This window comes from Eulemur rufifrons, chromosome 29, assembly GCF_041146395.1.
Source record: "Eulemur rufifrons isolate Redbay chromosome 29, OSU_ERuf_1, whole genome shotgun sequence".
In the NCBI taxonomy this organism is placed as follows: Eukaryota; Metazoa; Chordata; class Mammalia; order Primates; family Lemuridae; genus Eulemur; species Eulemur rufifrons.
This window is the reverse complement of record NC_091011.1, coordinates 99808382-99821099: the sequence shown is the minus strand read 5'-3', so window position 1 is coordinate 99821099 and position 12718 is coordinate 99808382. Positions and strand designations below refer to the sequence as shown.

Below are 12718 nucleotides of genomic sequence, written 5' to 3'. Positions count from 1 at the left end.
TATGAACAATCACGGATGCCAACAGTTTAGCAGAATGACTTCCTGCTAAGTGCGGGGGCGGATGGACAGCTGGCGGGGTGACTCCACCGCACACGGAAACGCTCCTTGTAACTTCCTGTTGGGAAGCTGTCTAGCTGTGTAGTTGGGTTGTACACACGTGGTTCAACAGCAAGGTCTCGCCGTTTCTCAGAGCCAATCGGGCGGCAGTGGGGTGCTGGGTGGCCGTGCCCCCTTCCGGACGCCCCGTCTGGGGTCTGTGTTCCGCGCCAGACTCCACGGCCAACCCCAGATGCGAATTCGCAACGTCCTTATCCGTCTGCAGCCGCGCTGTTTCTCACGCACGATTAAATCGCAGCGGAGTTCCCGGCACAGCCACGGCCGGGCGTCCCTGGCGTGGAACGGAAGCTGGCACCCCGCTCGCTCACCGCCTCGCCACGTGGAGCCTTGGCGTTCCTAGGCAAATTGTTTCGAAGAAGCCAGTTTCCCTGCGTGGTTGTTGCTGTGACTCGCTGGCGCCAGCTGCCAGGTAACGGGGAAGACGCGGACAGGCCCTCACGCGGCAGCCGCCCGGCGATGCCACCTCTGGAGGGCACTTTGGTGCCTGATTTGCGCATTTAACAAACTCATCCATTTGTTTCAGACTGTTTCAAATGCACGATTTCCTTTAAGACAAGAATGTATTATTGCGGCCTCGTCAACTCTTGGAACCTTTTCCCACCCTGGGCGGAGCAGTCAAGCAAACCCCCAGGAGCGCCCTCCCCTGGGGTGGCCAGGCTGTGCGGCTGTCCCCAGGGGCCGTTCCTGTCCTGCCTGGAGAGGCGGGTGGGCTCTCACGGGGCTGCGAGGCCCAGTGGAACCGTGTTCTTGCCCCCGTGCAGGGGAGCTGGGGGCGTCAGCTCAGTCCCGACAGTGACACCCCGTTGTGGACGCCCCCCGTGTGCCGAGTGCCTTCCTGGCGGACGCGGAGACCGACCCAGCGGGCCAGGGCGGGGCCGTGGGCGTCTTGACCGCCAGACTGTCCCTGCTCTTGGCTTTGTTTCCCTGAATGCAAATGTGACATTTGGTTCCAATGGGTTCCCTCCCCCGGGCCGCAGCCGTTCCTGCTGTCAGAAGCTCCGTTCAGGTCCTCTCCCCTCTGCGGTGATGCGGCCAGTGATCCCTCCGCCCCCGGGGGAGGATCTTCCTGAAGGCTCGGAATCATAGGCGGCTGCGCACAAACGTCCCTGGTTTCTCGGTGCCACCCGGTAAAGCCACAGAGCCGCGGGTGAAGCCGTGAGGGCAGCCTTGGGAACTCTCACAGCCGCTCCCCTGCTGTGACGGTGGAGGGACGTGCTCTGCGCCCGTCCGGGCAGAAAAGAAAGGCCACGGGCTCTCCTGGTGGCCGCTCCCCAGGGCGCCCCGGCTTGCGCCATCCTGCCTGGTGTGGCCTGGACAAGACGCCGGGCCTTGGTGAGTGTTGGGGTCCTCACCCGCGAGGGGGGGCACAGTCCTCACCTTGCTGTTCAGGACGAGCTCAGACACGGCACTTGCCTTGCCTGGCACCGGCCGGCCCTGCTCTGGGGGCTCCTGGCCACTCAGGTGCCATCCTGCCATGGTGAGAGCTCTTGTTCCTCGCACGGGGGCCGTCCTGCCCCCCCAACCTGCAGCAGGTGACAGTCGGGGTCCTTCCTGCTCTGTGCACTGCGGGCCGGGAAACGCGGGGAAACGAGAGCAGGGGTTGAACTGATGACGAGGTTGAAACTCAAAGCGCAGACGTCACCTGCCTGCCGGCGGCATCGCCTGCCCCTGAGGACGGCTCTCGGGGAAGCCGCCACCCTAGGGACACGGCCGTGGGCATTTTCACCTTTTCTTAAAATGCGAAACACTCGATTTTAAGAAACAGGGAATTCTACATTTAAAAGCACATATTAATGTTTAGTTTAATTAGTCTAAATTTTTAGTCTAATTTTTCATTTCTGTAAATAAAAAAAAATCCTATGCAATAAAAATGGAAGTCTATATACCATTTCTTATGATTTAAAAAATTCTTTAAAATGCCACCAAAAAAAAAAAAAAAAAACTAGTGAAGCTTTGGTTCCTGGCGGGGACGGCTACTGTTGGTGGGTATCTGTACACGCATCTCATAACCCTGTCCCAGCCCAGCCTCCCTGAATTAATGCTAATGAAGCTGCCCGGCGCCTTTTCCTTGTGGACCTGAAATCGCAGCTGCTGCCGGGGTGAGATAATTTCCAGCCGCCTCTCGGCCCGGAGGGAGCCGGGGCAGCGGGCGACTGAGGCGCAGGTGGATTCTCTCTCTCCACTCAGCCCCGTCTGTGATTTGTCGCAGGTGCTAAGGAGATTGACATCGCGGCGACCCTGGAGCACTTGCGGGACCAGAGGCCCGGCATGGTCCAGACAAAGGTACGTGGGCCAGTCCCGGACCGGGAGCACATGGAAGACGGTTTTCCTGAGCAGGGGATGGGGCCGGGTTTACCGTAAGCCGCGAGCTGACGGCTCCGCTCTGACACACTGTTGTCCACCCCGTCCCTCTCCGGCGGAGGCACCCTGGGCCCCCCCTCCCTCCCCCCCCCCCCCCCCGGACTCCTGCAGCCACCGGACGAGCCCGAGGTCAGTGCACACAGTCCAGTCTCAGGTAGTCGGAACCGGTGACTGGAGCTGTCCACGCACCAGACTGGGGTGGGGGAGACACTGCGTTTCCGTGGACAGTGATACAGGGTGGACCCCGGAACCCTCCTAGGGAACCCTCTGCCCAGCCCCCCTCTCCTGCACCCCGTGCATGGAGCTCACCGGACAGTGGGCATCGCAGTGTCCCCAGGGCACACTGGGGTCCCCAAGCACCCACAGTGGCTCATACTTGTCGAAAAGGCAGTTTGTAGCAACAGGTAAAAACAGAAGGTTCCAGCTGGCTTTGAGCCGACCAGCGAGGGCCCAGGGCTGTTACCAGACACCTGAGCAGCCTGAGCCCAGCTCGGACGTCCCATCTCAGCCACCTCCTGGCAGCAGGGACGTGGGTGGCCAGTGAAGCGGGAGAAGCCAAAGCACTTTCTTGCTGAGAATATCTCGGCTTCCTTCGTCCTCACGTCCTGTCTTTAAAGCCGGCCAGCCCCGACGCGGCCCACATCTTCCTGCTTTTCCGTTTTCCCTTTGAAGATCTGTTCTTAGGCTAGTTTCCCAGGGTGTCAAAAGATGTAAATTGATAAATGACACTTAAACTTAGATTCCCAAAAGCCACCTTTAATTTTTTTGCATTTTAAAGCCATCACAGGCCTGGCGCGGTGGCTCACGCCTGTAATCCTAGCACTCTGGGAGGCCGAGGCGGGTGGATTGTTTGAGTTCAGGAGTCCGAGACCAGCCTGAGCAAGAGCGAGACCCCATCTCTACTAAAAATAGAAAGAAATTGTCTGGCCAACTAAAATATATAGAGAGAAAAAATTAGCCGGGCATGGTGGCGCATGCCTGTAGTCCCAGCTACTCGGGAGGCTGAGGCATTAGGATCGTTTAAGCCCAGGAGTTTGAGGTTGCTGTGAGCTAGGCTGACGCCACGGCACTCACTCTAACCCGGGCAACAGAGTGAGACTCTGTCTCAAAAAAAAATAAAAATAAAAAAAGTCATCACAAAACCCCAACCCATGTGTCGGTTGGGAGAAAAGGGCCTTGCGGCTGTCTGTGCCTGTGTGGCCCAGACCCTCCAGCAGCCGGGCCACCGAGCTGCTCGTGTGGGGGACAGGGAGAGGCTGGCCTTGGGGCAGAACATTCAGGCTGTCCTGGTGCAGCTGGGCCCTGAGCCCATGCCCTCCAGGCCAGCGTTCGCGTGGTTTCCAGGCGAGAAGAGGGTCCCCCAATGGTGCATGGGGCGGGGGGGGGACGCTGGGCTCCATCTCCCACGGGTCCCGCCCTGAAGCAGCGACCAAGCAGGGCATTGGGAATGTTCCGAAATCGACTTGGCCGACTCCTTTAACAGCAGGTTCTAGAATCCCCAGAGGCACCACACGGCAGCACGTTGGTGCTCAGATCATTCCGCTAATGCCAGGTCGGGGGCATGAAAAGAGAAACCCTTTGTCCCAAAGTGAGCAGAACATTACTTGACTTTCTGACGTTTTAATTCAAGTTATTTTCTATGCTTCTGTTACGCACTGAACATTCAACATGGAAATTCAGCATTGCTTTTGGATTCGGAGCTACCCTTTACTTGAATTATCAAGTGTCTAAGTATCGATAGGGCTTCTCTGAATCAAAAATCGTTTCCTGCGTGACAGTTTGCGTGACGTGTTCCTTCCCCTGGGTTCTCTGGTGAAGCCGGCGGGTGCCTGTGGCCACCTCGGGGTTTTGCAGGGAGTGTTCCAAGGTAGCAGCTGAAGGACAAGGATGGCTACCCGCCTGCCTGGCCCGAGTGGGAGGAGGCGGGCACATCCGCTGCCCACGCCCAGCCGTTTGCAGGCGCAGTGGGCCCGAGCCGGAGCCTTCCTCCCACCCACCCCTCACTCCATTGGGTCCCCTAGGGCTATGCTGGCGTCAGGGAGGGGTGGGCGGGTCCCCTGGGGCTGTGCTGGTGTTGGGGAGGGCTGGGCGCATATGGCCTCCTCGCACAGGACAGTCTGAACTGGCTGCCACCGGTTCTGGCACCAGGAGCAAAGCTGGTCGGGCTGAGGACTTGTGGATCCATAGCCGTGGCTCTCACCACCTTCCGTGTTTCTGAGGGCAGGAAACACCCAGGCGTGGTCCTGGCATGCGTGTTCCACGCCTGTCGGTGTCCAAACCTGCCCTGGCTCCTCCGTCCGGGGGTTGGTGATGAGGGGCCGGCGCAGACGCAGAAGGACCCGGCAGGCGCCTGGAGCCCCCCGGCCGCTCCCGCACGCGCTGTTTCCGTGGCAGCTTCTCCCCGGGGAGGACGCTGCAACCACGAGGGCTTTGGGTCTGTCACACCACAGGGTCCTGCTTTCTTCCCACGGGACACTGAGGCTTCCCCGCTCCCCTCCTGGGCGAGTTCTCTGGACGGGGGCGGAAGGGAAGCGGCTCATCCCCGCTCTCTCCTCTCCCTGCAGGAGCAGTTCGAGTTCGCGCTGACGGCCGTGGCGGAGGAGGTGAACGCCATCCTCAAGGCCCTGCCCCAGTGAGCGCCCGGCCGGCCACGGTGTCGTGACGCGACTTCCATCGTGTGTCTCCTGCCGTGGCTGCATAGTGAGGGGGCCCTGAAACCCCTGTAGTCAGTGCACTGTAGCAGTTGAAATGTGTATTTTTGTTGAACCAAATAACAGTAGAGATTTGTGGAAACATCCAGTTGTGGGAGGAGGGGAATCCTTCATCTATCTTCGATTTCTTTTAAAAAATTACGTTTTCTTGAAGCACACATTCACGTTCTTAGTTGCAGATGTATTAATGACGCAGTAATAGGACATTCCAGATGGTCTCCAGGAAGAGAGTTTGCTCGTAGCCTGTGACTTTCCGGGGGGCGGGTTAGCTCTGCAGGGAGAGGCACCCAGTGGGGCCACCAGGTGCAGGTCACATCTGTGTTTGTCCTAAGACGGTCTGTGGTTGGGAGAAACCAGGGGGGCAGAGCTGGGAACGCCCACAGCTTTGGGGCAAATAACAACAAAACCGTGGGAGCATCTCGGTGCCCTCACGGTTCCATGCTCCACTCTGCCCTGAGCACCAGGGACAGCCGTGCCAGCCACACCCGTCACCCCAAGGAAGGACCAAGGGCTCCCCCAGGGCAAATGCCGTCCCAGCCGTGGGCAGCGCCTGCTGGGCCAGGCACCCGTGTGACCATCTCAGCATTCCAGAGCCATCGATGATCCCCAGCCCTTACGTTGCTAAGGTTAAAACATTGATTTATTCATTGCAAAAACAGACGCCCTCACAAACACTTTCCTGTGAGACAACCAAAATCAGGAAGACTGATCGGCGTCCAACAAGCTCTGAGGCCCCAGAGCACAGGCCGTCCGCGACGGTGTCTCCCGGGAGGGCCCAGGGCCGGCTGTGGACACGTCCCCGCCCGGGGCAGGAGGCGCAGAGACCGTGAGTTTTGTGGGGGAGAAGCGTGGGACAGACCCTCCCCACGCTGCTGCGTCCTCCCGGTGCTCCTGTCTGCGCAGGCCGGCGGGAGGGCCACGCAGTGGCGGGAAAGACACCGAAAGCCTGTTCCTGTCCCCAGACCGTACCTGCGTTGAGGTGGCCGTTGTCTCCTCTCCTGAACTGTTTCTCTCTGTCTGGAACTTAAATAATTACTAGCAGTGAATTTATCTGACTATAGGAAGCATATACCTAGTTATAATTTCTAACTTCTTATGTTTCAAAAGAAATCCTCCAGCGTGAGATATATAAATAGATTTAATTGTGTCATATTAAACTTCTGATTTCACATTTGAATGGTCTTTATTTGGAAAGGAAACAGCTTTTATCCTGTCTTTTTGTTTCCGGAAGGTGCTAACACAGGCACGGGCGTTTCCCAGGGCATTGCTGCCTACCTGTGACATCAGACGCACGTGAGGGTCAGAGTGTCACTGCGGTTTTAGTCTCTGAAACATGGTCAAACACTCTCCGTGCCGACCGTGCACGTCATCTGTGTCTGCCCCACCCCCACCCCCACGATGGCACCACCCGGTTTGGGGCGATGTCCCTTCCTCCCTCTTCTCAGCCAGGAAGGAGGACACGTCACCACCTCGGGTGAAAACGGGGCCCTGTCCTGGTCCCGGGGAGCCTCGTGCTCTGTCTCCAGCTCCAGTTCTGTCCAAAGGCCCCTCCCCGTCCTCCGTGGGCCTGGGGACCCCACCCTCACTGGCCACCAGGCTCACCCCCACCTAACAGGACACGCCGGGGACATTTCGCCACGGCCAGAGGGGAAGGGGCCTCGGGGTGTGACGTGTTGGCTCACTTGTCCTGTGCACGGCTGCCGCCGGCGCGGGGGAGAGGTGGACGGTGGAGTCGGGTTTCACAGTCAGTGGTCCCTGCGCGCGGCCTCCCACTGCAGGGTTTGGTGTTGGCGAACAACAGGACGCAGCGAGACCGGAAGGCGCAGCGAGGAGGACTTCACTCAGGGACCACCGCGCAGGGTCCTGCAGGCGGGAGAGGGACTGGCCGTGTCGTCCGTCCGTGCTGCTAGGAGGGAACCCAGGGGCTGGGGGTCTGTGCAGAGGGAGGGTTATTGGCTCACGTTCTGCGGGCCGTGCGGCAAGCGTGGGGCTGGTGGGGCTTCCAGCCGCGTCCACGCAGGTCGCAGGTCAGGGGGCGAAGGGCAGAGGCCCAAGCAGAGGTCACAGGCGAGGACGGGAGTGAGCCGAGTGCAGCAGCCAAGAGGGAGACCTGCCCGCCCCAGAGGGAGGGAATCGACCCAGTCATGAGGGATCCGCCCCATGACTGGACCCTCCCGCAGGCCCCCCTCCAGCACTGGGGGTCGAGTTTCGGCACGAGATTTGCAGGGTCAAATATCCAGCCCGTAGCGGGCTCAACTCCGAACACAGCAAGGGCCGGTGGGAACCCCCAGCCGGGAGGCAGGTGTGGCGGGGGCGGAAAGTCACCAAGAGGGACGTCAGGGCTGCCGGGTTCTGGCCCAGCCCCCAGCAGGACTCCCACAGGCAGGCAGGTGGGGGCCGACACTGCTGGGGGGGGGGGCCATGAGGAACCCGACCAGACACCTAAAAATGGGTGTCGCAAGGACGTGCATGACGGGCCTGGGCGAAGCTTCAGGAGGACCAGGGTTGGCCAAGCAGAGAGTCTTCGTCAGACCCCTTGGCTCAGGACAGAGGGGACATCTTACCCTTGAATAGTCTGAGTCTTTCTCACTTGGTGGCCTGTGCCGGGACGTGGCCGTGGCCGTGGAGGGTGGCCTGCTGGGTGCCGCGAGCCCTTGGGCTGTGGTGGCGGGAGTTTGGTTTCTGTGAAAATAAAGAGCAGCACAGGTCACCCGTGGGGACGGACCGCGGGCAGTTCTGAGTGCCGCGGGCAGCGGGCGGAGTCCCAGGCGCTGGCTCACTTGGGGGGCCAGGCGGGCGGCGGCGACCTGGCGGTGTCCTCGTGTGCGGTCGGGAGGCCGCGAGGCCGCGAGGCTTGTCCCCGCGCAGCGGCTGCCGCGGCTTCTCCCAAGTGCATGTTGCGTCCTGCAGCCTCCGCGCACGGGGCTTCCGGAAAGGAGTTAGGGCTCCAAGGTGGAAGGTGGAAGGAAAACTGGAAATTTTGTTTTGGGGAGCTGTAGCCAGGTGTGGAGGAAACCAAAAGAATTCCAGACCCAGTCCCGATTTCAGGGAGACGCTAAAACCTCAACCAAACAGAACAGGCTAGACTCTAACACGGGTACGCGGCAGTTTTCTTCAAAAACATGTTTTCTTTCCAGCGAGCACCCGTTTCTACCAAAGGCGATCAAAGTGAGACTGATTTGTTGCAAACCGAATTTGGTCTCGTAAGTCTGGCTCCGTCATTCACAGAAGTGCAGCGGGGACAGTGACTGAGCGTCCAGCTCCTCTCACATCCGCCCTGCGGGGACCTGGGACCTGGAATCCCAGATTGAGCCGGTGCGAACCTCTGGGGGCCGAGGACCCCCCGACTCCCATAGATGATCTTCTGAACACGCAGCTGAGCTCTAAAGAGAGGAAACTCGCCGGGTGCTTGTCCCAAAAGGGAGCCCAAGGCCGTGGGGCGGCGGCTGGCACGGGGCCTGCGGGGCTGGGCGGAGCTCTGGACACGTCCTCGTGGAGCCCCCGTACGTGGCCTCGGGGGGCTCCACGTGTCCCGACACTCGCGTCCCGGCGAGTGTCGAACAACCACGGGTCTGAAAGGAAGGGCACGCGGGGTCCTGTGATTTGCAGGCAGAGGCCGTGACGGTCACGGCCACGCGGTGCAGACCTGCTGCCAACAAATGCCGCCCGGTGCCCACGAGCTCCTGATACACAATCCCGAAGCCCACGAGGAAGCGGACAAGGAGAGTCGTCTGACGTGTGAAGAGAGGCAGATAACATGGCACAAAAGGGCAGTGAAGTCAGTTTTAAATCTGTAAATGGCTGACCAGAAAAATAACAGAATTTAACCAAAAAAAAAAAATTGTATTTAAAAAAGAACCAAACAAGCCTTCTAGAAATGGAAGCAAAAGGGAACGGTCACTCCGCAGTTGGGGATGCGTGGTCACGTGGCACAAGCTGACGTCAAGCGCACGGTGTCTGGGTTCCCCAGGAGCAGCACAGGACAGCGCTGGAGGACACACGGGGACATGGGCCAGGGAGGTTCTGCCGCGCGGCTCACCAGTCGCGTGACTCCCCCAGGTGCTTCCTTCCGTGTCTTCTCGGGCGTGTCGTCCGTGGGAGCCAGTGCCGGGTCCTCTCGGAATCTGCCCTCCAGGCCAGCTGCCCCGGTAGCAGCCTGGCGACCTGTCCACGCGTGTCGTGGTCAGATCCGGCCTCCAGCTCCAGGCCCGAGTGGGCAGCAGGGACTTGCTTGAAATGCTGGGGTCCAACGGACCCTTCTTTCCGGTGGGCGCGCGGGACCCGGATTTGCCCTCCCCATCCGCAGTGTTGAGACCCCCGGCCACCAGGGGGCCTCCTTCCGCCGCCGCCGCCCAGCGCCCAGTGGGCTCTGGCCCGGCCGTCCCTGGGGGGCACAGAGGGCGACGTGGTCCCGGCCTCCAGGGGCACGAGATTAGGTAGAAAGTTCCTGGAGGCTGCAGGGAACAGGCCGACGGGGAGGGGACGAGGAGGTCGTGGGCAGGTCAGGAGCTGCACACCTTGGCCGGGCCTGGCAGGTGCGTGGGCGGGCTCTGCTGGGGGCGACGTGCACCCCGGGAGCTCTGGGTTCACGGTCGGACGCTGGGGGAGGCGCTGGCATGACTGACCGCTTCCTCCGCGCCGGCTCGGGGTGAGGAGCTTGCCGTGGACTCGCCTTCAAGGAGTTCAGTGATGGCGTTTTTACAAAACTGTTGCTTAAGACCATGATTCTTTTACAGACGTGGTCAGATGTGCTCTTACGGAAAGATCTGTGTGTTGTGATTCCGTAAGAAATGCACGAATGTTTATCTCACTAGTGAGTCTGCAAATCTGTTTTCTCAGGACGTTGGAATGTGCTTGGTTGCTCCTTGAAAACACACCCGTGTGCGTGCATGTGTTCAAGGGCACACGCAAGCGCACACACGCACACGGCATTGGTGGATGAGTCTCGTTAGAGATGCGGCCAGTCCCCGTGTTCTGTGCCCTCCTGCGAGGTCCCACGGGCTACCTCGAATCCGGCCCCTCTGGGGTCACGCTCTGCCGCCACCCCCCCTCCCCCGCCCCCGTCAGCTGCAGACTGACACGGGGCGGGGCTGCTCCCCAGCTCTGCACCTGCGGCAAAGCCCCCCCCCCGCCCCCCTCAAACCCCAGGGTCTCGCATGCTGGAAGCTTGGGGAGCCACAGCAGCCCTGCTGGCCGGCCGGGGCTCCCCGAGTCTGTTCGCCCCATGGCTGCCGTCCCGCACACCTGCCCCAGAGCAGGAGGCCGTGATCCCGCACACCTGCTCCGGAGCAGGAGGCCGTGATCCCGCACACCTGCTCCGGAGCAGGAGGCCGTGATCCCGCACACCTGCCCCGGAGCAGGAGGCCGTGATCCCGCACACCTGCCCCGGAGCAGGAGGGTGCGTGGCCGCTGCTGGGTGGCGGGAAGACGCTGCCTGGGAAGCACCGGAGCAAAAGCTGCAGGTCAGTTTCTCCCCAAACCCCCGAAAAGGTCAAAGCGGCAGCTATTGTGGCCGGTGGGGCGGTTCCTGCGGAGACCCCAGATTGGAGTTGATGCTGGTGGTGTGTTTTGCTGGGCTGTGTGACATGGTAAGACGGCCCCAGGAAGCTCGTTTTTCCTTACGAATTTAACGTAACACTTTCTAGGTTCCGCCCTCCCCCCACTGGGTTCCTGTCTCCTCCCGCTTCTCCGGCTCCTGCTTTTAAACGCGTGCGCGGGCCCACCCAGCGCCCTCGCGGGAGAGACAGCGGTATTGCGTGATCTGTGTTTTGTGCTTCATTAATCAAGGAGAACACTAATAAAAAAACCTTCCTAATTAGTGGAATAGACATTAATTCAAAGATGTTTATTAGAATAGAAAATTAGAATTTGATTATACCTTTGTTCCTAAACAATGGCTGGCTTTCATTTTATTTGGTATTTGTTTAGAAATTGGTCTGAGCCATTTTCGTTGCTCCGTTTATTAGACAAACCAGATGGTTTAGGTAATTTGCTTTTTGTAGTCGAGTGTGGTTGATGAATTGAGCAGGGTGGGTTTTCCTGGACACGGGGCGGTTTCTCCACGGCGCCGTCTCCGTCTCTCCCCCCGGGTGCCCGGGGTCTCGGGAGAAGCGTTTGGCTGGCTCGGCCCGGCCAGGAGGGGTGTCCATGCTGCGGGGACACGGTCCCACACGGGAGGGCCAGGCAAGATGGAGCAGCCCACGGCGTCCTGTCCACGGTGTCCCCCCCCACCTTGTGCTGCCACAGAACCCTTCTGGCGCCGACAGTGGGCTCACCCCGCTTGGCCGAGTGCCGCCACTGGTGTCCCCGCAGCTGCGGCGGGAAGGTGGCAGCGGCACACCCCCAGGACGCAGTGGCCGGTCAGTGCGGGAGCCGGAGGTCAGCAGAGGGCGGCAGAGGGCTCGGCTCTGCTGGGGACAAGGCCCGGGTGTCCGGCGGACAGGGAGGATGCGCAGCGGCTGGGCCTCCTCTGTCGCCCTGCCGAGCCCTCCCTCTCCACGCGTCTGCGGGTTATATGGACACACGGTGATTGTGCACATCCGTGGCATGGGACACAGGGTGATGTTTGGACACACGTGTACCGTGAATAGTGACCAGATCAGGGTGATCAGCATGTCCATCACCTCACACACTTCTCACTCCTTTGTGTCGGGAACATTCAAACCCTGTCTCCGGCTGTGTGAAAGGACACACGGGATTGCCCCGGACTCTGGCCACGCCACGCGCTGCGGCACAGGACACGCCCCCCACCTGCTGTGGCTTTGCACCCGCCCCGACCTCTCCCCTCCCTGCGCCCCAGACCCTCCCGGCTGCCTCTGGTAACCCTGCACCTGGACCAGCCTTCTTAGAGCCCACGTGTGCGCGAGCACCTGTGACTCCTGCCGGTGCCGGAACAGCTCCCTCCACCTCGCCCAGGTCTGTCCGTGCTGCACAAATGACAGACTTTCCTTCTCTGGAAAGGCTGGCTGGTGTCCATGGTGCAAATCCACATTTTCTCCACCCGTTTGCCTGCTGGTGGGCATGCAGGATTTTTTTGGTTTGGGGGTTTTTTGTATTGTTTTTTTTTTGGTTTTTTTTTTTTGAGACAGAGTCTCACTCTGTTGCTGGGACTAGAGTGCCGTGGCGTCAGCCTCACTCACAGCAGCCTCCAACTCCTGGGCTCAAGCGATCCTCCTGCCTCAGCCTCCCGAGTAGCTGGGACTACAGGCATGTGCCACCATGCCCGGCTAATTTTTTCTATATTTTTAGTTATGCAGCTAATTTCTTTCTATTTTCAGTAGAGACAGGTCTCACCCTTGCTCGGCCCGGTGGGCAGGCAGGTTGACCCGTGTCTGTGGACAGAGCACGGGGCCGGGCTGCGCACGTGTCTCTGCAACCCGCCGCCTCCTCCCTGCGGATAGGCCGGGCGCGGGTGGCCGGGTTGTGCGATGGCTCCATTTTCAGTTTTCTGAGAACTCTCGCGCTGTTTTCCCTCACGCCTGCGCCAGTTTACACCCCACCAGCCGTGTGCAGCGAGTCCCTTGTCTCCA

The 12718-nt window shown here is 60.2% G+C and overlaps 1 protein-coding gene across 1 annotated transcript in view; it reads left to right on the top strand.

Moving 5' to 3' along the window:
- The window catches only part of PTPRN2 (protein tyrosine phosphatase receptor type N2), a 484073-nt gene extending 477815 nt beyond the window's left edge, over positions 1–6258 (top strand). Inside the window, exons 21-22 of the mRNA XM_069461720.1 lie at positions 2327–2400; positions 5043–6258. Of these exons, the coding sequence (XP_069317821.1) occupies positions 2327–2400; positions 5043–5114 (146 nt within the window). The 3' untranslated portion in view covers positions 5115–6258. The remainder of the gene's footprint in view (positions 1–2326; positions 2401–5042) is intronic.
- The last annotated feature ends 6460 nt before the right edge of the window (positions 6259–12718 follow it).